The sequence below is a fragment of the Bombus terrestris genome, chromosome 2, assembly GCF_910591885.1.
Source record: "Bombus terrestris chromosome 2, iyBomTerr1.2, whole genome shotgun sequence".
Classification (NCBI taxonomy): Eukaryota; Metazoa; Arthropoda; class Insecta; order Hymenoptera; family Apidae; genus Bombus; species Bombus terrestris.
The window spans coordinates 12,198,142-12,223,546 of record NC_063270.1 but is presented as its reverse complement, the minus strand read 5'-3'; the positions used below and the strand labels follow the sequence as shown (position 1 = coordinate 12,223,546).

Below are 25,405 nucleotides of genomic sequence, written 5' to 3'. Positions count from 1 at the left end.
GCGACGCGCTGTTTTCAAATAGAGTTTCCTTTTAACTCGACGTGCAGGTGATTCGAAGAGAGAAACGGAGAGGTTTCTATGGTAGAGTGGAAACTTGGCCATCGAAATGGCCATTGAATTAGACCGCGTATATTTATGCAAATTGATGGAACTATTGCAATAAGGAGACAACTCGATCTTGCAGTAATTTGGGTAAGCCTACGTAAACTAATTTATGATCAAGCAAAATCAAATCACTTTTTAAAACGTGCTAAAATGAATACATGTACGTATAAATTCGTAGTCAACTAACGATCGTAATGATGAGCTTTTACACCTTTGAATGTGAAACTTTTCAATGTCCTTCTCTAAACCTATATCTTTTATCTTTTCCGATAAATGTAATCTAAATATTCGAACTGCTATTTCTATCGCTGCAAACGCTTCAATTCTTATTTTTACGAACCCTGTTAGAAAAATGGAACTCACATAGAAAATTATTTAACGCGTTGAATATTATTATTAGTATCCTATTTTGAATATTTTATGTATATTCCTACATCACCCGCATTCTATGCATTTTTGCAATTTGGAATTTCCCTTAAGTGCATGAAAATCATGGCACATGTTTCTGTGTATAATCGAATTTTTCGGACAATTGGATAACTTTGCCTTCATATGGCCGATCATTTGTTCAATATATCTCATAAATAGTAATATCGAAGAAAAACTTTCGAATAAAAGTGTAATGACTTGTTTCAATTTTTTGTTGTCGTTTGCCAATGTTTTCTTTCTAAGAGATCATCTCCAAATCTTTCGCTTTCATTAATCAGTGATCTGATAATCGATCGGTTTATTAATCAGTGCTCTGATAATCAAGATTTTGGAATTTCTTTTTCTTGATTTATTTCACACGAGGGATGAAACGTTTTAAAGATGTTGAATGGGTGCTTAAAGATTAATTTTAGTTAACTAGAAGAATAAAATATTGATAAATGCAGACGTGGGTGGCTATCTGGTACACGTTATCAGGAAGCTGTTTTTAATAAGATACGACGACCCAAAACTGACCTCATGACTTCAGATAATGCCTGCCGATTAGAGTCCTTCAGTTTAATGCGTCACATACGTGACCGTTCGTTGGAGGATAAGATTCGTGATTTTTGACTTTTCACTCTCGATATATTTAGATTTTAGGAATGAAAGTGGAGTTTGCAGGAAAGCGATATACGTCTATCTATCTATCATAGAAGAAACGTAAACACGTGTCTTATCGATCAAGCAAGTGACATAATTATATGTAACAAACAATATTTACGAAAAACATACTATTTACGTTCTTTGGAGCTTGTTTTAAAAATAACAAATAAATGGAAAAGAGATTCATGATCATTTCATAAAAAATTGTCCATAAAAAGTATACCTACAATATGATTTTTGGAGACGCGCTTTACCCATAAACGGGTCAATCAATGTTTGAATAGGAATTATCCTGATCCATATGGAAGAACCTCAATATGTCAAACATCTCTTAATGTCTGTATTATCGAAATTTATTTAGCAATTTATTTTCATTTCGTTCTTTTTCATTTACCTAATTAAAAAATATTCAAACCGAAAGTTAGGAAATTATTTTAATGAATAAAAAGTTAAGAAAAGTTACGAAAACGAAGAAAAGCGATGGTTGATTTACACAGAATTCACATCAGCAAAGTCGAACGCGCGGGCGAGCTTCCGCAGTTGATATTTTTCGAATCGTCGCTGCTAACTTTCCTGGCCCGCGATACCGGCTGTCCGGTTCGTCATCTCGTTTAGTCGTGTCCGATCGTTCTCCCGTTTTACTTAACATCTCGGCTGCTCTGCTGTACGCGTTACAGTTTCGGCTTCTTTCTGTCTGTCCGCTGAAAAAAGATTGCGTGATCGTGTCAGAAAATCACCAACATGTGCAGTGGTATAGCAGGTATGTTGCTTCACGCTTTCTTTTTATTTTCGTTTCTATCAAGTTCAATTAATTCACTGATTCCAGCGTTATTCGTCGTAAAGTGATATTTTTTATTCGAACGATTTCTATTAACTCCAAGCATCTCTTTTTCGCTCGTTCTCATTTATAATTATTAATTTTCATAGTTTTGCTAATTATTAGAAAATCCGTTCGTTGATCGCAAAAGAGCGTGGAAGTTGCGAGCAATTTCGTTACGAAACGTCCGCTACATATACGTCGATTTTTATCCGAACATCGTTAAGTAATCGTCTCTTGGTGAAATGTAAACCACTTCGAATTTTGCCGTAAGCGAAACACCCCGAAGCGGAATCGTGAGCGCGCGTGAAAGGGCGAGCCTCATAAAAGAAGTTGCGTCTCGTTCTGTTCCGACATTTCGATCGTTCTAATTTCATTCGACGTACCGAGTTCATCGGTCCTAACCTTACGCGGTGTTCCGTATTTTCGTGAAGCTGTGTAATCAAGTTTCAGAAGGACTAGTTTCATTGTGCTCGCAATTTCTCTGGAGTCTCGGGTAAATTGGCTGAGAGAAATCCTTGGGTCTAGTCCCATAATTCAATCGTTCGACGTGATTGTTGATCGATATAGAAGTTCATCTCAGTGATAACCAGATTGCATTTATGAGATAGTTAAATGTGCAACGTAAGATACAAGGATTTGATAATATTGCATAAACAATTTCAAGAAACGTTTCTTATTTTTCAAGTAAAATAGTCTAATCAGACTGCAGATATTTACTCAAAGTTATACTTTTATGAATATAATTGAAAATATTAAATCCAACTGGACAATTGTTTCGCTAATTCAATATGATAACGAGTACTATATTTTTCGTGTTGCATATATTTCTCGATATTCTGTGCGTTTTGCACCATTAAATTTCCCATAAATGCATGAAATTATTAAACATACGTAAAATTCGGTCGACCGATTTTAATGGATTTCGAGATCATTTAAATAGATGAAAGAAATCTGCGCTTGTGTTTCGTTTGTTTAGTTATGTCCATACAAATTTTACGTATATACAATTCACTTTCTAAAATCTTGTCTTGTATAGATTTGACTGTTCCCTTCTTTTCATATTTACGTTAAATAATTGTATTATTCTGTTGATTAATATAACTCCCTCACTTCCTGTTCCATTTGGATATCTAACATCTCGTATAGTTCTTTCATTTTTTTATTTACTGCATACAATTTTTTAATATTCGCATAAGACGACAACCGTTACATAATCAGCTACTTATCTTTCTTCGGTTGCTATATTTGCGGCATGAGGACAGTCAAGTAATTTACAAATACGAACTGCTTGCGTAATCGCCAATTTCGTTTTCGATAACTAAGTAGTTCCAAGCAGATTAAATGGTTCAAGATCATTTCACTAATTTTCAGAGGTTCCAAAAAACGTCGTTTCACGTTTATTACGTGACTTCACGACGATTATTATTTTTAATTGCACATGGACGTCGTGAGTCACGACGAAATCAGTCAGGGGCGTTGAGCTCGCGGTGGTGAACTACAGTTCGCCGCCGTTAGGCGCGGATCATTTTCTTTTCACGACTCGTACGGCAGTAACGTGTGATATCAGCGATCCTGGAATTTATTATTAATTTTTATCGTGTTTTTGGAGGTGAGCAAAAATTTGCGATATAAAAAGGATTAAAAAGATCGAGCGATAAGGTATGGATCGATTAAACGTAAATTTTTATAGGATCTCTATAGCATTGATATCATCCATAGTATTGTACATTTTAATTTTCATAGTTTCAAAAAATGCTATTTATTTTTTTAAGTGAAGAATATTAACGTAGATGTTTACAAGAACAGAACGAGCCATAAATTATTCTAACTCGTTCTAACTGGCAATTACTTCAGCTTAAAGACTGACTATCGCTGCTTTTTTTTCTTCTCTGTAACATCAACTACTTCGATTTAATAATATACACACTACTGTTCATTATTATTTCGTCGCTTTTGGTTGATTATTTGACGACATTTGAATTTTAGCAAATGTCACACTACGCAATTTTAATCGAATTTTACGAGTAATTTTGGGACTTGCGTTGCACCTATATTTATCGTTATATTTTATACCTTAACCGCTGTAGACATAATTATATAGAATAAAATAATTCCGCTTCAATTCATACGTATATCCATAATGAAGATAAATCTTGTCAGAAATCAATAAGTATGTAAATAATTTTGAACTGTAGTGTACATTGAAAGTTTCTTCGTTGCCCAGCACTTGCATTCAAATTTTTACGTTTAGTTCTTCATCAACTTTTACTTTCCACACTTGATCTCTTCCTCCATTCTGTAACTCGTTTGGCAACCTCTCTGTGAATGAAAGTATTTGAAGATCGATGTTCTAAAATCTACAAGGTGGAACCCGCCCCGAAACGGAGACACGCGACGGTTTTCGCGTGTCCCTGTTTCTGCGATCCACAGCAAGTCCAGCGTTCTAGAAACCTACACCTACATGTCGAGAGTGGTGATCTCGAGAGCCGGTTCGAACTCCCGACCCACTTCGCGGACACGCTGGCGCGTAATCCGATGCATCTTTAGATTCTCTAGTCCTCTGCTCGATCATTAGCCGCCCGCTCATTGTGCTCGCTTCGATCTCTCCGGCATACGCGTGTCATTTCTTTTTTTAAACCTTTTATCGTCTGAACCTCCTACAACAATTACACCAGAACGATACCGTTACCGTAAACGCTACGGTTCATCTGTAATATCTTGAAACTAATTGCTCGGGAGCGCTCATAGATATTTGCATATTTATTTACATTTTAGCGGCGATACTTATCGTTGCTTTATTATAACTGCTATTGAGTTTACTATCGCGTAATCGTACGATGCGGGTACTGTAATTAAAATTCTTATTTTAAACACGCGCGTATCTTCCATGCGGGATTCCTTTATCTCTATCTCCCTGTCGTTTAGAATCTGCACAGGTGATTACCGGAGCGTGCGTTCGTTTTCTAACGACTGCTGCGTTTTCAATGGAAGGCTTCTGTAACCTGTCTATACAAAAGAGAGGCACCAACCTGTTTGTGATTGTGTTATGACACGTGTTCTGGAGAATGCACCTACACTGTGCTATTGTGATAAACAATTTGTGCATGTTTATGTAAATCGATTTTTTTTATCAGTGTGATTATAAAAATAAAACGCAGATTTCTTTCACACTTTTAATATTCTAAAGAACGCTTTACTTTGAATATTTTCGGTATTTTTCATCGCGCGTATTTGGTATATTCTTAGACATCTAACTCGTTACTATCTTCAAATTTTGTATACTTCATATTAGACAAGATTTGATATAGTTGTAAACGATACGAGTTTCAATGACCTATCTATTTTATTTACACATTTTATTAATATACCTCATTAGTCTCTATGTGAACGATAATTACCAGATGACCGATACCGCAAGTTATCGAGTCAGCATGACTACACTTGGCCAGCGTGAGAATTTGTATTTGACACAATCGATCTGAAACGCATCCATCATTTCAGACTGCACGATGTTGTTCCTGACCGTGACAACGTGTCTGGTGATGGCGGTACAGGCCGGATGTCCTATGCGACCGACCGCGGAACAAACTTCCGCTCCGAGGACTACGGGCGACGGTGGCTATAGGATACTCGTTAGCGGGAAGGCCGACAAATATATTCCCAACGCTGTTTACACGATCAGTTTGCAAGGTAACGACGTTTACCCCGTGTTTATTGGCTTCCCTTTCCAAGATCGCGATATTTACAGCGTACAACCATATAATTTAACCTGCTCGACCACCAAGGTTTCTTGTTTAACCATCTACACATTCCAGAAAGTAAATAATCTTCTAGAGTTGGGTCCACACTAACCAGAAATGTTTATGAACTGTTCTATGAGTTGTACACGAGCTGCCTGGAGATTGAACAGAAGCATGTAGCCTCGTATTATAGTAGTAACTGCATAGTAATGCGTAGATCGTCGATCTCCATGAATCGAGTTCATTGTGTCATCCACGATCATATCTAACTCTGTCTTTTACCAATCTCGAAATATTCAGCACCACTCATCCATCCTACAGTGTTTACACCGAAAAATGTGAACAGCTGAGCACTGGACCTGCCATGAATGAACGCTTGGAAGGCGCGTGCTCAGCAACAAAGATATTCACGAGATATTCACAAACGCTTTATGATCAAACGATCGTTTCCTGCTTGTAATAAACTCGCGAACAGTTCTTGAAGTCTATAAGAATATTTGGGTAAAGTTTCCGGTCAAATAGATATTCCATTTGATCGGAATAGCGTTTGTCATTCTTCAAGGAATTCGCCGCACGTTTAACGTTTCTCTCTAAAAATTCGGATCGTTTTCAGGATCACAAACGCACGAAAGGCTGCAACAGTTCACGCGTTTCACGCTCTCGGTGAATTCTCAACACGCTCCAAATAATCTTAACGCTCGAGTAGGATACTTTCAACTGTTTTCCGATTCTTTGACCACGTTCAACGAAGACTGCGTCAACACCATCTCGGAAGCTTCCGATTATCCGAAAACAGAGGTGAATTAGCCTTTATACAGCCTTCATGCCTATGCGTACATATGAATTAGCTTCCTTTTTTTAAACGTCTGGTACCTAGCCTTATGTTGGTGAAAATGTACAGAGATAGATAACAAATAAATTTCTGGTTGGCTACTGGCCAACGGTCGGTGATGTTTGATTCCATCGCGTTATCGTGGCCAGAGTCCGCGAGCTTCCGCAACGAGACAGTTTAAACGTTGTTACCTTGGCACAGATCCAAGTGATGTGGAAGGCACCGCCGTCAGGATCAGGATGCGTTATCTTTACAGCTATGGTACTGGAGAATAGCGTGCGATGGTACGCCGAGGACGTTGGCCTAACCAAGACCTTCTGCGAAATGGAAGCAGCCGAGACCGCGACCTTCAATGTGGACAAGTGCTGCGCCTGCGACGAGGCAAAATACTCGGTGAGTGAGCTGGCCGAATATCTGGCAAACGCGGCTCGAAACTAAAATTTTGTTTTAATTTGTGTAATTGCGAGAATTTAACCCTGTTACGTCCTTTGGATAATTTTTTATCCTTTTTTAAATTTTGCAATCAGTATCTACTCAAAGACTTTGAAACGTTTTCGGCAACTAGTTACAAATTCTAAAGTAACACATTATGTTGACGACTGCCAAGACTCATTTGTTCAAATTTGGAGCTAATATTCGAAAGCTTAAATTTGACATTCAAACACATCGGAAGTTTGCTTATTTTTTAATTGAAAAACTGAGGAAATTTAATACCGTAACAGAGCTTAATTAAAGATTAAATTTGACCGATGCAAGAAAAATTTCATAAGATGTGAAGCATCGAATTTCATAAAATTGTATTCAGTATACTGTATGATAGTTAACAATGTGTGATATAGTCAGCACGTATCTCGTAATAAAGATAAATTGCGCTTCTTGTAAACACGTTTAAACGTGATAAGAAAAGAAAGGAACTTAATGGTACGTTAAACTGTCATCGTGAGAAATTGTGCTGTAAATCACTTGGCGCCGATCTCACGGAGATCAGTCGGTATTTATACCATACACAATTTCGTAAAAATCGATGCGTAATACTTCGTAAAGGCTTGAAAGCTAGATGGCTTCTCAGCAATTTCTACCTTCGCGTTTCAGTTGACAATGGAAGGACTCTGGTCAAACGTGACTCATCCAAAAGACTTTCCATTTTCTATTTGGTTGACCCACTTCAGTGACCTAATCGGTGCTTCTCACGTGCCGACATTTTCCTTCTGGGGTAAGGACCACATCGCAACTGATGGCTTCCGGCAGTTAGCTGAGTGGGGATCCGCATCAGGAGTAGAATCTGAGCTCAGGGCTCAGACCGGAAATAAATTAAAAACGCTCATCAAAGCTGCTGGATTGTGGTACCCAAACGTAAACAGCAATACTACCAGCAGTTTCAAGTAATTATTTGCATTTTTTGGTTGTTATTGTTGGCACGGTATCTTGGTGTTCTGTAACAATTTCTGTGAAAAGAAAGGTGAAAAAAATGGAAAAACTTTTCTTCAACAGTTGTTACTATATTACCTGGATTAATTGGATAATTGAGGGGCTCGTAACAAAAATGATCCATGCCAGATTTTTTCACTTCTTGACCTACGATATTTTGAAATCAGTATTATTAATATTCTACAACTTTATGGTTTAACTAAACATAATTCTTCTACGACATAATTATAAATACATTTACAGCAATTGTGTGATATAATGAATATTTTGCTAAGAAGTTGAAATGTACTGTACAGAAATTAAAGATGCTATATAATATTCGTTTGCCTAGTTGTAGAAAGAGAAACATCAGCAAAGGTTGTTTTAAATATAAGTCAAGGAATTAAAAGATGATCTTGATAAGCACTCATTAAATATAAATAAGTAACATCAGGATAAAAATGCTAACAAAAATACGCTTATTATTATCTTTCCGTACGCTCTTCATATAGAATATCCAGCTATGTAGAGGTACTAAAATATGACAATTTCAGAATTGACACGAAGAAGGTGGCTGCAATACCAGCGAAACGTTGAAATAATATTCTTATTGGACACGATTATGTTGAATACAAATAGTATTAACTGCAGAAACCCGGGCCATGAAGACCTTGATGTTTAAAAACTTTTTTTAATTAATCTTATTTCTATTTCACATTATTCTAGAGTGGATAGGCTACATCCCATGATATCTGCAGCTTCCATGTTTGGCCCTTCTCCAGATTGGGTCGTCGGTGTTAGTAAACTAAATCTCTGCAGAAAGGACTGTACCTGGACCAAAAGCGAGATAATCGATTTATACCCGTGGGACGCTGGCACTGACAATGGAATCTCCTACATGTCGCCCAATTCTGAAACAAAGCCGCGCGAGAAGATGAAACCAATCACCACTCTGTACCCTGAAGATCCCAGATCACCGTTTTACGACCCAACTGGAAGGCCCATGCAGCCATTAGCCAGGTTGTATTTGAATAGAGAGAAAATTATTCCGCGGGGTTGCGACGAGGAAATTCTTCAGCAACAAGTCACGCAGCTCGAGGTAGCTGAAAACACCGAGGATACTTCTAGACGTAGGCGACATTCGATGTCCTCTTATTTAATTGCAGTATAGTCGTTTTGCTAGAAGAGTGATATATTTAAGAAAAATTGTTAATTTAGAAATATTGACAATTAACGCTAAATGTAAATTATTTTCTAGAATATAGAGAATGTTATTATGTCAACTAACAAAATTATGCTATTTAATAAAAAGAATGCTAGAATTCGGAGATTGTCTTAATCTTTCGTTTGACAATAAGCAATATACATAAATAATACTTTATTAGGAATAAAGTGCCTCAAAGCGTAAAGATTATTGTTTAAATTGTAAAAGAAATAAAATTTGTTCGTCGCTAAATGATCGAGTTATTAATAATTTTCTTTCTAACTCAAATTAATTTCATAAGAAATTTACTCTTCCTAATTAAGTCACTCTTCTAACAAACCATACTTACTTACGCCTTTTAACGTTTAATCTAATTTTCTTATTATTTTCAGCCGAATGTCAGACTACAGAGTACACAGCTTGGTCAAGCTGCTCGGTGACTTGCGGCAAAGGACTGAGAATGCGTACTAGGTCATACCTAATGCCTGAAAAAGCAGCAATGTTCAAGTGCAACAGGCAATTAGTTTCAAAGGAAATGTGTGTCTCATCGATCCCGGAATGCCCGTAAGTATATGGAAAACATATTGGAAACTCTATATGCTTTAAACAAACAATGAAATTACTGCTAGTAAACATTTCCTCGAACAATGATATTAGTCAATTAAATCATAAACTGTACGCGTCTCTTTTATAAATTTATTATTTCACTGACTTCAGTGGAGAGGAGGAGACAGACGATACCGATTTGCTGCCGGTTCTTAATAATCCTTTTTGCGAGACAACTGATTGGGGTTCCTGGTCCGAGTGCTCCTCTACGTGTGGCCCGGGGCTGAAGATGAGAACAAGACGATTCCAGAATAGTATGGGTCGTAAACGATGTCCTCACGTTTCCATTGTCGAGAAAGAAAAATGTATGGAAGCGGCGTGCGTGCCTGGCTTAGAGGAACAGATCGATCCTACGTGCAAGGTATGCTACCTGCGCCCTGGTTGTAAAGATTTAGTTCCTTTAGCGCTTCCTGTAGCGTGTCTTGAGCACTGAATTCAAACGTTGAATCATGGTTAGTTCGTGTGTAAGATGTAACATTTGTTTCAGGTGACTGAGTGGTCCGATTGGTCTCCGTGTAGCGCTTCTTGCGGAAAGGGGGTAAAATTGAGAACCAGACTGTTGATGGTAGACCCGTCACAGCAGCAACATTGCTCCTCTAAATTGGAATTGCTGCAGCAACGTCCGTGTTTGGAGCAGGCTGACTGTACTTTCGACATGGCGACTGCAAAAGGTAAAATGTTAGAAAAATTCGAAAGTGGCGTGTAAATCGGGTGCAGTATTTTACTCTCCTTAATTCAAGTATCCTATCTATCATTTTGATATAATCGAGCAAACTGAAAGTTTATTATTCTTTGTGTCTTTGTTTTTCATTGTCTAATTTAGAATATTTTAATAATTATTTCGCAGTTTGTATAATAAAATCTCACCTAAAAAGTAAAAAGGGTACAGGGAACTTAAAATATTTCAGTATATATTGAGAAACGAAAAATATATTAAATAGGATATTTTAACTAGAGATTGTAGTTCGAATAATTTCGCAAGACTCGTTTCCCAAATATTTTTGAATGGAATTTATACATTAAGAGTTAATTGCGTTCTATCCAAAATTTCATTTCAATAGGAGCAGTTTGGACGAATGGAATTTTACATTGGTTTACTATTGTATTTCAGTGATTTGTATGGAACAAGCTGATCCTGGACCCTGCAGGGGTTACTTCCAGAGGTGGGCGTTCGTTCCTCAGAAACTGATGTGCGTACCCTTTGGTTATGGAGGTTGTCGTGGTAACAGGAACAACTTCTTGACTGCCGAAGAGTGCAACAATACCTGTCGTATTGTGAGTATTTTTATTAGTTTGGTGTGAACGATTCTTAAAGTGAAATCTTCATTTAATTCCAGGTACGAGACATTCTTAGCGGGCAGCCCATCAGTGAAGCTGACGCTAGAAATGGCCTGATACCTAACGCAGAACCTGTCGATTGTCGTGTGAGCAAGTGGTCACCTTGGTCACCTTGTAGCGTTACATGTGGTACAGGCCGTGTTACCAGTTATCGTACAATCCTGGTGAGTCGGATAAACTTTGAATAAAATGATAATATTTACTTCTATTATTATTAATTATTATCATCGTATTGTAATTAGTAATTACTAATTGATATTTGGAATTTCCAGCAAGAGCCGCAAAACGGAGGAAATCCTTGTCCCAAGAAGCTTCAGCGGCGATACAGATGCCAGCTAGCGCCATGCGAGTAACACTTTGAAGAAATTCGATCAATTTTGGCGACGAATAAAAGATGAAATATGTATCTGGGACTTCGTGTAAAAAAAGTTGTCGGTTTTGTATAAAAAATTTTGTAAAGAAGTATTGCTTCTCCTCTAAAATTATGAATTCTGGTGGCAGATTATAACATTAGCTTGTATATGATATGACAGGTATGAAAGAAACCGATGTATCAGAATAAATGGTATTTTATTAATGGTCACTCGTGATCTCTCTATTCTCAGTTTGAGTTTCTCAAATACGCTGGGCTATGATCGCAAACGCACGTAATCGAAAAATGGACCTCCCGTATTGCGTTCAAATATGTTTCTCTCTTCGTTTAACAAACAGCGCCAAACGAAACTTTCGCAACCGAAAGAGTTTTATACGTTCGATGGGAAACTCACGCGCGTCCGGAGTAGGCCATGTAGCAAAAACAAGCACAGAAGCTTTTTTCAATATTAATTTCAATTAGTTTCGATAATAATCGTTTATCTGTTAAACATATCTTTCGTTTTCTTCAACATCGATATACAATAATTCGAATCGTACCCTGACAGTTATAGAAACTCGTATATCTTTACGAAACTCTTATAATTTTTGTAAATATTTTTAATCAAGTTTTAACAAATATTTACGAAACGATAACGCTGCAAAATGGCTAATCTCGAGGTCTCCTATACTTCTGCACTCTTACCCCCGATCTAACAGATCGCGTATTCTCTATAAAATATCTGACTTCTGATGATGAATGCTGTGCTATCGGAAACGATATTAATTTCGATCGTTAAAAAATTCCGCTAAATTCTATGATTCGTCTTCGAGTTACGATCTATTGTTTCAACCGGCTTAGGTCGTTAATAAAACGTTGGTTCCGTTTTGCGTGTACTCTCGTTCCACTGCATGCTTCTTTCTCACCTTGTTTCGCGTTTCTATTTGTCTCCTTCTTTCTTTTCTTTTTTTTTTTTTTGTTTGTTTGTTTCTTTACAATGATAACCGCTTCACAAGATAACACTCACTACGACGTTTGCCAAGTGGACATCTAACTTTACATTTACAATAATAATCTCATAAATAATACACGTAGGCGGTATAGTAATTACGTACGGTCTGTCAGGCTCGCGAACTCAAATAGGATACGAAGACGATGGAAATTCAAGTGGATCCTTTGGATAACGAGATTCTCTTCCGCGTTCCTGACACCGGCTTCACATTAATTACAATTATTATCATACGTACACGTAATATCTAGGAAGTAGTACGGATCTTAATCTGTTTTAGGCCTCTACTCGACTACGCTACGACTCGTTCTGTTTTGGTCGTGACACATTTATCTCGTCCTCCCTGCTTCGTAAACCGCTAATAAAGGAAAAAGGATTACCGCGGACGCAGCAAATCGTTTTTGCTAGGATACGCTTCCCTTTTGTCAATGGGAAGAAAAGAAATCGTCGTGTTCGAAGTTTTTCGATTCGTGCAATTCTGCCGTCCGTTTTATCGCTGTCAGCAGATTCTACAATAGTTGTTAGAAATTCCGGAAACGAATATCGACCGGGAGAAACGTATCCTAAATTTCGATTACTTCCTTCCTTTCCCTTATGATAATCGCTTCTTCGTCAGAATAAAAGAGTAAGATAAAAAGAAAAAAAAAATACACTATACGGTTGAGTACGGATCATTGACTAGAGTTCGTTGAATGATAAAATAAAGCAGTAATAGATGACTAGTTGAATGAAAAAATGGGAGAAGATTGTAAAAGAGCACCGATCTTCAGCAGACCAGCTTCCTGAAGCGGCATGCATAAATTCGACATGTTCGCCAGTCCATTAACGTGAACGACGATAACGATTCTTCCAGTTTTTCTGAGTTAATTATAATCGTCCGTAAAATGTTAACGCAACTACCGATCGTCGCAATCCTCTTCTTTCGTATGAGATCGTCCGACTAGTGCTGACTAGGTTAGTTATCGTCGACCCACTTGCCCCTTCCGTTCTGGCAGTAGTAGCAATAGTAATAACAGTATAGTAATAGTAGGTCGTTAGACGATACGGAACGGATCGAAATCATCTCCGTGGAAGTATCATCTGTTCCGATCGTCGTTCTCACGGTATAAAATCATCGGTGATAATGTTTACGCACGGGCAACGATGAGATTAACTCCGATGGCGTGAGCACGTGAAAATGATAAGTTACGTTGGTATGATCATTAGGAACGCGATATAGGTCGACGTGATCGACGCGAGGAAACTTGGACAATTTTAATGAAAATCTTCGCGATGTTTTTTTCGGGGAAACATTTTTTCTCTGAAGGATAAGCGCCGCGCGTTTTCGGTCTGTAACGTGTTCAGAAACTTTGTTTCTCAGAGCGACATAAAGCGCCGCGAAAGTTAATTTTCTTCCCCGGAAACGAGAAAGTTGGCGCGTTAGGTGAAAGACGCTCGTATTAAAGTTATAGTTAGGCTCTCTCCCATTCTCTTCTTCTCCCACGAAACATCGAAGTAAAGGGGGCCGTGATGGGTCGACGAATTCGCGTTGCTCGAGATTCACGGGCGACGTCGCTTATTAAATAATACATGTACATATATATCTATATAGTTTTTTTTGTCTCGGCGAAATGCGTCGTCGCCAAAAAGGCATCATTGTGCGTGTGCCGACGACCACGCGATCTTACGCGATCCTCTTTCGCGATCGATGTCGTCGTTCCAGCCTTTGCTGGTCAGTGGAAATGCAACTCGCCTACGCGCAAATATCGATTCCAGTACGTGATACGTTGCTGCGGAGCGATCGTTGAATCTCCTCAGAGCCATCCTCCGGATACATCGTGACCGGATATCGGCTCGATACCCGGAAGCCGCTGTAGCTGCGTCGCTGATCCGTTCCTTTTCATGGTCGCTGGGAGAGAACTGCTCGCGACCACGCTCTCCTCCGTCGTTGATGGTGTCAGCGGAGCAGCCGGAACCACTTCGCAACACAAACAAACAACATCTTCTAGCTGTTGCTAGAATTCACTTATGCTCGTGTCTGTGCAAATATACTCTAGCATCGTCTTATCGTTTTGATAGCTTACCAGATATATGTAAAAATCTGAATTGTTTCGACTTTGTTCCATTTGAAGATTATTGGAAGTCAAAGTATCAAAGTAAAAAGAGTGGCTCAAGGTTATTTAACCTTCGTCGATCGTACTGGTCCTGAGTCGATCGTAATATATAGAGATATTTCATGTTTGCTACCGTTCAAGATAAAGAGTTATATGTAACTTTCTTTGCAAAGTACAGTTAGGTACAGGTAGAGGTAAAAATTCCCTTTCTCCGATTGTGATTTTTTAAAAATATTCCGTAGATTTACTTTCCCATAAAATAATATACGATAATGTTGCAGCGTTGAACAAAAGTAAAAAGATATCCAATGCCAATTTTCGATATTTTTCAAAGTTACAGATTTCTGAAAAAAGACTACAGCGATCCAGCCACCACCGGACGAGGGTTAAACGATGTTAAACGTTAAAACTACGATAGGGACTCACCAGGTTGCTCGTTAGCGTTGACACCCTCAGGTGTGTCGATACTAGGCTGCTGACTTTGCGTGCCTTCGTGTCTCCTCGGTGGAATCGGCTGTTGACCCAATTCCGGTCCTCTAGTAGGTACGCTGCTGGCTCTCTGTAGTTGTTGTTTCTTTGATACTTTCGAAACGAGAACCGAGGTGATCGGGTACATCGGATTCGTACCGCTGCTGCTCCTCATTCCCGAAGACGCCCTGGAGTCTGAGAAGTTCTTTCGTTTCTTTCGGAGTGCCACCAGCGCGCCTAGACCATGAGCGAACATGTGATGTCCTTCGTGATGATGCGAATGATGCGCGTGATGGGAATGGTGCGTGGCCTGGACTTCGGGTCCAGGGGTCTCCAATGATGATTTTGAGTCCGACGATCCTTCCGATCTTGAACCGCCATCTTCAGAAGCAGGCGAGTACACGGAATCCTCTGAACGAGATCTACCTGAGAAATCAAAAAGAGTCGCTTTTCGCAAACTATGGAAACATACTCTAAATCGAGATTCGTTCTATTCTCTAAATACAACAAAAAGTACTAAATTTCTCATAAATATATAGACATTGGTATAATGACAGTTTAAATAAAAAATTTAACCGTGTACAATCATGAACCGACCAAGTGAAATTTTGTCATAATTATTTTTACGGTTAAAAATATACAGTTTATCGCGTAACTTACCAATTAGCCTCGAGACTCTTCCTCGAACTTTAGCTGCCTCGATAAGGTTTTCCCACCTCTTCTTCTTGGAACTTCCCCTAATTCTGCGACTCTGCCTGCTCGTACCGAGTCCCGGAACGCTGTTAGTACTGGTGTGATGTGGACTCTTCTTTGGTGTGGCGCCTGGTCCAAATATCCCGCTTAAGGTCGAACCAAATATCTCGTGGGAGTTTTCCTGTTGCACTTGTTGCAGCGACGCTGTAAATTCGTCAACCGGCGGTAGACTGCCACTTCCACTGGGTTGAGGGGCGATATTGAATCCCTTCATTAGACGTCGCTCCTTCTGACGATTCTTCTTACCCCCCGCACCTATGGACAGCTCTTTAAGGCTACCGTCTATGGGGCAGAGAGAAAAACCAAAGACTACTCTGAAGCAGCTACCAAAAAACTGAAAGGGTCTTGGCAAATGCCTGTGCGTGTCTGTGTTACCGATTAATTACGTTCATTCGTTAACAACATTAATGCGATAAGCGTCTGTTCGTAACTTGGATTTTGGCAAGTATTCGCGTTACATATTAAATCGAACCAACCATCTACGAAACAATATTCGCGCCAGACGATCCTTGATTGCATTAATTATACCGCCGGGGTTCACCGAATGATTAATAGCGTTCCAGTAACGAACTTCGAAACTTTCATTTACGAAGGATGAAGCTAGCAAACCCCTTCTTAATGTCGTAGTCGTGTCACGATATAAGGCTTCCACCAACTTGATACGCTTTACGAACATAACTCCAAGGGATCGTGCATAGGGAACATAAGATAGAAACGGAGAATTCTATGAAAACATAGGATACTATACAGAGTGTCACAAAATATGTAGAGGATACTTATTTGAGGGTCGATTCTAGACACGGCGAGAAAGACTCATGTACAAAATTATTATTTGAGGCATATCTTTTAAGATGTAAATAATTTTATTTTACGCTAAAAATATGTGTAAAAATACGTATGATATAAACAGATTTCCTCTAGCACTCTTACACTTCATAACTCTAGGATACAATAAATCAAAGTTGAATTTCGCATGTTATATTTAATTTCTTTCTTTTCCTTCAAAGTGAGAAACTCGTGTTTCGCTTGATGGTGTAACTGAGACAGAAAGAAAGATGCGTCAGCTGATTCATCGATGCCAGTCCTATTTCTGGCGTAAAACGAAATTGTTTATAACATAAAGAATAAACCTCAAACAACAGTTTAACTATTAGTTTAGCGTCTAAAATCGACTTTATAAGTATCCTTCATCATAGATATATATTGCAACACTATGTATGATATTACAGATTATAGTAGGATACCATGAAATATTACAAATTCTACAAGACTATCACACGAAACCGAAATACACAATTAGTGTCTATAAAGTTATCATATTGTTTCAATCGTGCAACTGAGCTCACCAGTTCCAGCGCCACTGGCTGTGGACGTGTTCATGCCGGAATTTTTTAAAATCTCGATCAATTCGCATCTCAGAGCGCTGATATCTTGTTTAATCTCGTTCACGTCGTCTTCTGTCACACCCTCGCTCTCCGCTTTCCTTTGCTCCACCGTCACATATCTTCTCACCAAATTCCTCATAATACTTTGATACCTAAAGTCTCTTTCCGATGCTTGCTTAACTTTTCTCTATTAGACAAACAAGATTACCAAATTACCAAATGTTTGTGGTCATGATACGTTCCATCGAATATCCGGTGATGAAATTAGCAACGTTTTGATTTAGAGCTAATTCGAATTAATCTCACTCTGATCGTTCTCATGTGCTCCTTCTTGGCAGCTCTGCTATGGCCACACAGCTTCCGATACAACCACTGGCCCATGTACCAAACGCTCTTCGGAGTCGGGATGATGTTAAACGGTGGTGGAGCCGTGCCACCCTCCTCGAAATAGCTGATCCAGAGTTTGCTCCTGGCGAACTTCCATTCGATATCGGCACGTTCCTGATTCCAATGACAAAGGAAATGTCCTCTATTTATGTCACAACGACGATCAAACAGATAAAGATTAACTCACAGAGATCAACTGATAGGAATGGTTCATCATGGCGATTAATAGATTCAATAGTACGACGATGTTGATCACCGAGTACGTGCCGAACATCAGCATGCCCCAGAACCTGGTGAACGCTTTAATGCCATCCAGTTCGAAGCTCTCGAGGTCGACTAGTCCGAACACGGCCCAGAATAGCGTTTGCGCGGTTTCGAACAAACTGACGAAAGAATAACGATCATGTCCCAATGATTTTTCAACTTTAATTAATATAATTTTTCTTAAGTCGCCCCCCAAATGTGGGGTATAATATAATTTCTCACGTTTTTTACTTTATCATCTAATTAAGAAATTCGTAGATTGTAGAGAAAGACATGATAAATCGCATTCTTTATTTTCTATACAATACATTATCTTGTCAATCAATTTTGTATCACCGAAATTGATTTTTCATTAAATTTGCTTACGCGGTTCTCTTGAAAAATATTTACATCAAAAATATCGATTTCGAAAGTATTGCTCATTGCTACTTAGAAGATATTGCGGTTAGTGTCTTTTCATTTTACAAAATTGCATTTATTACTGAAGATTTTATATTTTTGAATCGGAAAGATTGCTCCCCCTTTCGATTATGTTATATGAAGCTGTAAGCCAACAAACGTTAAATAACATCAAAATCGGAAGATCCATTAGATTATATTCAACGTATTTCTTTAATACATCTATACTTAACAAGATTTATAATCTTCATTTAGAAGTTACTATATCAAAAAGTAGCACGTACTTTGCAAATCTACGCCAAACGATGCAAGCGTTCGAATCGGTCGTGACGTTGGTGTTACCAGAATAAGCCATCGCGGTTGGGCACCGTTTCTTCTCCATATCCGCGTAGTACCATAGCAGTTGGTTTAGACCTAAGTTAACGAATAACGTCGTTTCGTGAGAGTTATTTCAGTCATGGTTTTTACACGGATCGACCCGTGGAATTGACATGGAGATTTACCGCAGGAAAAGGCGAATAGCACCAGCACATAGAGGAAGAAGAACTTCATGATGTCCATCACCATCCTAGACAGGGAGACTTGCAGTGGACCGAGGTGAGGATTTACGGAGAAAATGTAGACGAGTTTCAGAGAGCTGCAAGTAGATCGATAGACCAGTCGCGTTGCGTTTGATCGTATGTGCGACTGAAGAGCGTGAAATTGAAATTTATGCTGAAAGAGTGCTGCCTAATTACATTTCTCGGGATTTCACGAGATATCGTGCAAAGAACTCTCCAAAGCGTACTAGAGTACTTCTCAATTACCCTTTTCACACGTAACCGTGAAATTTTATGCGTTAGAAAATTGCTGGCGCCAAGTGACATTTCAAATAATGTAATTGTTTGAAATAGAACATTCTAAAGTTGTGGTATTAACGAAAATACTTGCTAGTTTGAGGACTTACATATTTAGTTTCTATTGAACATGAACAATGGCTCAGGAAATCTCATCAATATAATTATGACAGTCGTGCCTGGTTACCAATGTTCATGATATATTTTAGAAAGTTTCGTACAACAAAATTGATATATTTATAAAAATTTTCTATGATTTGTGCTCAAATATAATATTTTGAGTCAGTGTTGGCTAGTAGGTATTGGGTTGTTTGAAGAATTCGTAGCGTTTTTGGCAATCGATTTAACTTATTTTATTCTATATATCGTACGTTTGATAAGGTTTGGGGAAAATTATTTGTTATATAATTTTGCAAAATCCTGTTTCCTATTGTGCATCGAATGGATTAGTTGAACGTTTACCAACAATTTTCCTCGTTTTCTACATATCAACCATATCTTTACAGGACATTTATTTTGTGAAAAGAAATATTGCAGAAGCCTACGCAAGGACTGTGTCAATAAATTCTTTGCCGAGAGAATTACGTATACAGACGCTACAAGAAACTTAGTATTAAAAGTTTATCAAAAGAAATGATATATTCTATAACGTACAATCTGTGTCCAAATTTCTCTGCGAATTTTCCAAACAATCCATCATCAAACAATTATTCGTTAAATATCTGACTCTGCGAACTACGTGAAAATTTTAACAATAATTCAAATAAATGTTTTTAGCAAGAAAGAATAGGATGAAGAAAATAAATTCAGTGAAGACCTGAATATGTTGGCGGCGGAGAAAAGACCCTCGGATATGAGCATTGGATCCCACGTATCCCATTGTTCGCGTTGCAGCTCGATCATGGATCCGGACTTCTGGGTTTCTTTTTGCACCCTGTAGTAAGCGACCACCCTGAGCGCGGCCGTAGCTACGTATAAGGAGTTGGTAACGAAGTCGATCACGTTCCACATGTCGTTCACGTACTCTTCGAGGCCGACGTCCCACAGCTGCTTTACTTCGGACCAAATCAGGCCGGATACCCAGGCCAGGATGAACCTACGATACGTCGTACAGGTTTGTCGATATTCTCCCCATTTTCTCGAAATCGGCTTTCTCCTGGGAGTATCGCTGGCTCAACTTAAAAGCGTTTCGAGAAATGCGTTTCCCAATTTCACGTATATTATTCCCTTTACAGGGAATAATATACTGTCAGTTTGGGAGAAGAAGTCGTTTCAAGAGGTGCCACGAGGGACGGGTGGCTACCGAGAGTGTTTATTTTTGGGAAGTCAGTTTTATTTGGGTTGCGCCACTAGAATTTAGTAGAAGCTAGAGCCGTAGTGGAAGGATGATGCAAGGTATCGTCGAGTGGATTGAGTTTCCAGCGCACCGAGGAAATATTCTTAGGAAAAATAACAATCGATATCTGCCGCGTTTTTATTTAGTATCGCTTTGTCCGGTTCCACGTGAACGCAGAGAAACATTGATTAAGAATATTGTCTTACCATTCAACGATCGTTGGAGCAGCGCCTCTTTTCGTCGGTGCTGGTTCGTGCTCTATGACATCGTGACCCATCCAGTTCCCGATCACGCTTTCTATCCTTTGACTAGCCAGAATCAACATGACTGCAGACAAACGTGAATCCATATTATTTATAATGACATTTTATTTCATTTCGGTTATATAAGAATATGACTATTTAATGTTGTCGTTTTATTTTTCGTTACACAAAATCACGTTCTTTTTTTTTGATACGAAGCGTACCTTTTTGGTTATATCAATTTTTGTAAAAACTCATTAAACGATACAAGTCGGAAATGTTTAATCTTTTGTATAATAAGTTAACGAAGTGTATCATAAGACAAGGATCGACGAAGAAATTTGTTTTCGAAGAACTATCTTATTTCTTACATTTCCTTTCAACAAAAATGGGTTAAGTTAAAAAGTCAGTACAAATTCGAGTTTTATTTTATTCCGTGAAAAATATATGTAATACCATAATTCAACATATGCGAACGTTTATCTGGATGAACATATCCGTATTTAAATTGGGAATCGGTGATACCATACCATGAAAATTATAGCTATTTCTTCAAATATCTCAAAGTGTAATTTTCCAACTTGTACCTACCGTTTCTCAACTCGTGTGTATAATTATGTCGCATAATCGAGCATGTAAAGGGTGCATATTCGGTTAAATGGCATAACCAATCATGTTTGCGCGTGTGATGCGTGATTACACAAGATAGATCGATTGATCGATTGACTGTGATTTTCGAACGTATTTACGTACAAGTGATGTATGCATCATGCTTATATATATATATATATATATATATATATATATATATATATATATATATATATATATATATATATATATATATATATATAGGTATATATGAGATAGTGATGCTATCATGATACGTAAAAGGTTTCGCGACGTGCGAAGCGATTTACAGAGAGATAGCGATTTAACTTGTCTCTGCTGAGATATGATTGGGATTTTCCGAGGTATGACTGAAATTTTACCGAAGATGCGCGCTGTTTCAGTATTCTTTGTACCTCTTATCTATCTTCCATCGTACGTTGTACTCGTGCAAAGGGGACATTGACCAAGTGTTACGTGGGGATGCTCGTCGAGGAAGTGGGAACGTACACCTCTGTGGAATATTCGACGGGGTACGAGTTATGTGGCGGAAACCATTAGGTTGGTCGTTGCATGACCATTTGGAAACTGCGAAAAGTTTATGACAGGATCTCGGCTACTGAACTATGGGAAAGTGTCGCGGAGAAGTTAAAAATGCATGGCATCGAAAATCCGTTAAATTACTCACGTACCGTCTGAGTGCTGGCTCGTAGATGGTCGTAGTGTTACAATTCTATTTCTCAAAAATAAAGCTGGTTTAACGAAACCTTCGGTACATCGCGTTGCGACAGTCATCGTATGTAATCGACAGTTAAATTGAAAAATGGAAATACAGGAAAGGCACGTTTTTATGTAATTGCAGCGAAATGTGTTAGCAACGTGACGTAACTCTAAACTGGTCTATTAGAATTCTACGAGACATTGCTGTAATTGCGAGGCTTACAACTATAATAGGTTCAAGTTACATCTTTGCGTAACATTGTTTCAGGCAAACTCGATAATAGGGACGATGCGGTGTATCGAATCTGTATGTCGCCTTAAAGCACTTGACAACTTCGTACGATAGTGTTGGAAACTCCAAATCACTCTGAACAGATGTGCAACATTGTAGATTGATCTTCTTCGAAGATCACTTACCGATCGAAAAACGATAGAAACAGCTATTGGATTCGGCGATTTACATACAGGCCAATCTCCACGATCACATCGGGTCAAATATTACCCTCGTATGTGTGCGGGACTAACCACGTACTACGGTCGACGAGATTAACTTGGCTTATTCCTGAATAATCTCTCGAAATTCCTTACGCCTTGGTCGCGTCCTCGAGGAGTACATTATCTCGCCGCGCTTCCCGTGACTCAAAATATCGTTAGTTTAACTTCGAGGTCAATTATGCTTTTCGCGAATGCCTGGAACCTGGCCTGGAACTTGCTGCCTTTGCTTCAGCTATCTGAATGCCGCTCTCTAGACCGTTCTCTAACTGAATCTCCCCGGCCGAGTTTCTAACTGCTGTTGTATTCAAACCTGTGACCATTTTCGTCACGAAACATCTTGATAAAAATTCCGAGTATTTACTCGAAAGTTTGAATAATGGGGCAGAAAAACGCGAGGCAAAGTAACAGTATAGATACGCTCTCGTATCTAATAAAATTTACCATTATGGAATACATTCGTGCCATTTAATTATCATATTAAGGAAATAAAGAATGTCGGAGGTCCCGAGTGTCCCCGATTCAGTGCTGTATACTATAATTTTGCGGTGGGATTCGGTAGCTTTAATTCGATTAAGGGTGTTCCCGTTTTCAAATGTTTATCGTTTCCCCGTAATGATGGTTAATGTCTCAAATTTAGAGCATTACCGCACTCTGCTATTATTGGTAGTGAGAGGTATTCGCGAATCGCGGTTGCCATGAGAGGTATTTGTAAACTGTTTAGAAGCGGGTCTCTGCGTTTGATTCGCTGACGTGAGGAAAGGTAAAATACGTTTCCGAGAGGAACGAGGTTGAACGCATTCTCGTACGCCTGAAGGAAACGAGCGAGCCAGCTGTTTGGAAAAAAGAGAAAGTCATGAACCAACTTTGATCGAGGTTAATTTTAGAACGTGCTGGAAACAGCTTGCAGCAGTGATGAAGCAAGATGTAGTCGATCGACGCGACGCACAGTGCGGCATTTGAATGAGGATTCGGCTCAAGAATCAAAAGTCGTTGGCCACGTTCGTCACGTTCGCACGTTCGCATGTTCGCAGAACAGGTTCGCACGTTTACAAGCCATGTCCTCGCGTTTCGACGAAGCAAAACTTGGTAGAAAGGAGGAAGATACTTACAAAGAAAAGTGAAATACGAGGCCGAGTGACAGATGAACTTGATGAACGGTTTCCTCATGGTCTGGCCGACCACGCTGTGGGGCGCGATGATGTATGCAACGCTGAAGAAAGGAAAGAGGACGCCGATCCTGACGATCTCCAGCGCCTGGAGGACCATGTTTTTCCTTCGGAAGCCTGGAAGACCTTCGTACCAAATCGATGCGAGTAACTGCTGCACGTTGGGATGCGCCACGAACTGGAAATTTCGAGATAATCTAATATCGGTCGACAGTTTCCGGTCATGTAACTAGCAAATTGTACATATTAAGGTCTAATTTAGAAATTAGGACTCATCGCGAATGATCCATCTAGGATCTAACGACGTTATATCTACACTTCGCTCTTGTGCAATCTTCTTAATCTTTTGTACCTTACTGGCGTTGAGAGATATTGATATTTTGGAATTTTTTTGTTGCTTAATAATAAAAAATAACAACGAATAATTATGGATTGTATAATATCTTCTTTTCCATCGGTGAACGTATAAAGATTCTCTTAAAACATCGAAAGATTTTTCACTGATCGAGACGAAAGTCTAGTTGAGACATTAAAATTCGAGGATCGCGGTAACATTAAAAACAATTTGATCGTATGCATTATTCGCATTAGATTCTATTCAAGCAATCTTTTTCTTCGATAATATACAATTTTTTCTTTTACGATTCGCTTGAGAAATATAAAAGTTCGAACAGTTACCTTTTTCTGCCGAAGTTTAATAGCGAGTTTCAGCCGGTTCAGGTGCATCCTTTCGCCGTGCTCGAACGCTGGCCCGGTGGGATCGTGATTTAGGAGCACCTCCAGCTCGTAGGAACTTCTAGTGTGATCCAGTAAAGCAGTAGCAAAGTCTTGGCATTGTCTTCTAAGCTCCTAGAATCGCAACATTGCCGTTTCGAGAAGCGAGCACGCGAGGCGCGAAACAAGTTCTGTCAACAACGCGGAAGGACGGAATTATTCGCCGGTGTTTCTCTACAGAAGCGTTGCTACTTTCGTTGACGGAAGTTTCCTCGGCGGTGCTTCTGCAAGTAAGCTGCGACCTCGTTAGCGAAACTTTTTTCTCAAACGTATACGGGTGACGCCGTTTTTCTCGAAAACGATGGCTCTTGAAAACGGCTCTTAAAAGAAGCTGTATCGAATTTTAAGGACACTTGGAGGCCCGTATCGTTCGTTTCGAGGGAAATTGCGAAGAGAAGCATGAATAAGAGCGATAAAAAGATTCAGATCGAAGACAGGTCGTTTGTCAATCGAGTTGTCGGGGGACAATCGGCCATTCGGCGCGATTCGAGACCTTCGAAAAAACGCGGAGTAATCTCGTGGAAACTTTATTCCCGCGAACGAAGGATAGGGAGAAATCGGTCGGTAATTTATTTCCCTTTAGTGCTCGTCGATCGCTTGGAAGATTTAAACGATCATCTGCAGCAATTTGTTCGAACGTTATTGCATTTAAATTGATAGGTACAAAGTGACGGGTGTGTTTAATCGGCTAGGCAATCAAAAAAGAAGAAAATATGTTGAACATTGAAAGAAACGAGCGACTCAGCTATATCCACAAAGTAAGAATAAAAGAATTGTGATTTCAGAGACATTCCGTACAATGTTCCATGGAATATTCTCGTGAAATAATAGTTTGACAAAAGGAGATCCAAGATGGCCGGCAAACGATAGACCGTCGCTCGATACGACAAAAAAGGGCCGAAAAGAGAAGCGAGAAGTTTTTATCGCGCCACGAGAAAGGAAAGTTGGACGAGGGTTGGTCGTCTATAATTCATTCTCGTTAATCGATTGC

The 25,405-nt window shown here is 39.0% G+C and overlaps 2 protein-coding genes and 1 long non-coding RNA gene across 14 annotated transcripts in view; 1 reads left to right on the top strand and 2 right to left on the bottom strand.

The window, feature by feature from the left end:
• The first annotated feature begins 35 nt into the window (after nt 1–35).
• LOC100647719 (spondin-1) lies at nt 36–11,709 on the top strand. 4 transcript variants are annotated; one of them, XM_012318955.3, is made up of 12 exons: nt 36–192; nt 5,501–5,689; nt 6,353–6,537; nt 6,773–6,964; nt 7,664–7,953; nt 8,705–9,108; nt 9,575–9,746; nt 9,900–10,149; nt 10,276–10,459; nt 10,900–11,063; nt 11,126–11,290; nt 11,399–11,709. In XM_012318955.3, the coding sequence occupies exons 2-12, from the start codon at nt 5,509–5,511 to the stop codon at nt 11,477–11,479; spliced, it is 2,268 nt and encodes a 755-aa protein (XP_012174345.1). In that variant the 5' UTR covers nt 36–192; nt 5,501–5,508; the 3' UTR covers nt 11,480–11,709. The 4 variants fall into 4 exon arrangements, with proteins under 4 accessions (XP_012174345.1, XP_003393770.1, XP_012174340.1 ...); XM_003393722.4 differs by lacking the exon at nt 36–192 and adding an exon at nt 1,729–1,939; XM_012318950.3 differs by lacking the exon at nt 36–192 and adding an exon at nt 2,329–2,492.
• Nucleotides 7,785–8,337, bottom strand: LOC125386406. Its single transcript, XR_007226523.1, has 2 exons — nt 8,078–8,337; nt 7,785–8,016 (listed from the first exon to the last, which is right to left on the bottom strand). It is a non-coding gene; the product is annotated as an uncharacterized LOC125386406 (long non-coding RNA).
• Nucleotides 11,678–25,405, bottom strand: part of LOC100647530 (transient receptor potential-gamma protein) — a 100,584-nt gene continuing 86,856 nt past the window's right edge. For 7 of the 9 annotated variants that reach the window (XM_048412489.1, XM_048412496.1, XM_020867224.2 and 4 more), the window contains 12 exons: nt 24,319–24,489; nt 23,584–23,818; nt 20,615–20,735; nt 19,890–20,168; nt 18,740–18,873; nt 18,521–18,650; nt 17,761–17,956; nt 17,493–17,687; nt 17,148–17,373; nt 15,709–16,083; nt 15,007–15,474; nt 11,678–14,444 (listed from right to left, as the gene is read on the bottom strand). In XM_048412489.1, coding sequence (XP_048268446.1) covers nt 14,281–14,444; nt 15,007–15,474; nt 15,709–16,083; nt 17,148–17,373; nt 17,493–17,687; nt 17,761–17,956; nt 18,521–18,650; nt 18,740–18,873; nt 19,890–20,168; nt 20,615–20,735; nt 23,584–23,818; nt 24,319–24,489 — 2,694 coding nt within the window. In that variant the 3' untranslated portion in view covers nt 11,678–14,280. The remainder of the gene's footprint in view (nt 14,445–15,006; nt 15,475–15,708; nt 16,084–17,147; nt 17,374–17,492; nt 17,688–17,760; nt 17,957–18,520; nt 18,651–18,739; nt 18,874–19,889; nt 20,169–20,614; nt 20,736–23,583; nt 23,819–24,318; nt 24,490–25,405) is intronic. The other 2 variants (XM_048412466.1, XM_048412469.1) reach the window with 1 other exon arrangement.

What these genes read in the sequence shown, in the direction of transcription:
- LOC100647719 (XM_003393722.4), top strand. An exon ending in AGATCGATCCTACGTGCAAG is followed by an intron (nt 10,150 to 10,275) that starts GTATGCTACCTG and finishes CATTTGTTTCAG; the next exon opens with GTGACTGAGTGGTCCGATTG. An exon ending in CCAGTTATCGTACAATCCTG is followed by an intron (nt 11,291 to 11,398) that starts GTGAGTCGGATA and finishes TGGAATTTCCAG; the next exon opens with CAAGAGCCGCAAAACGGAGG.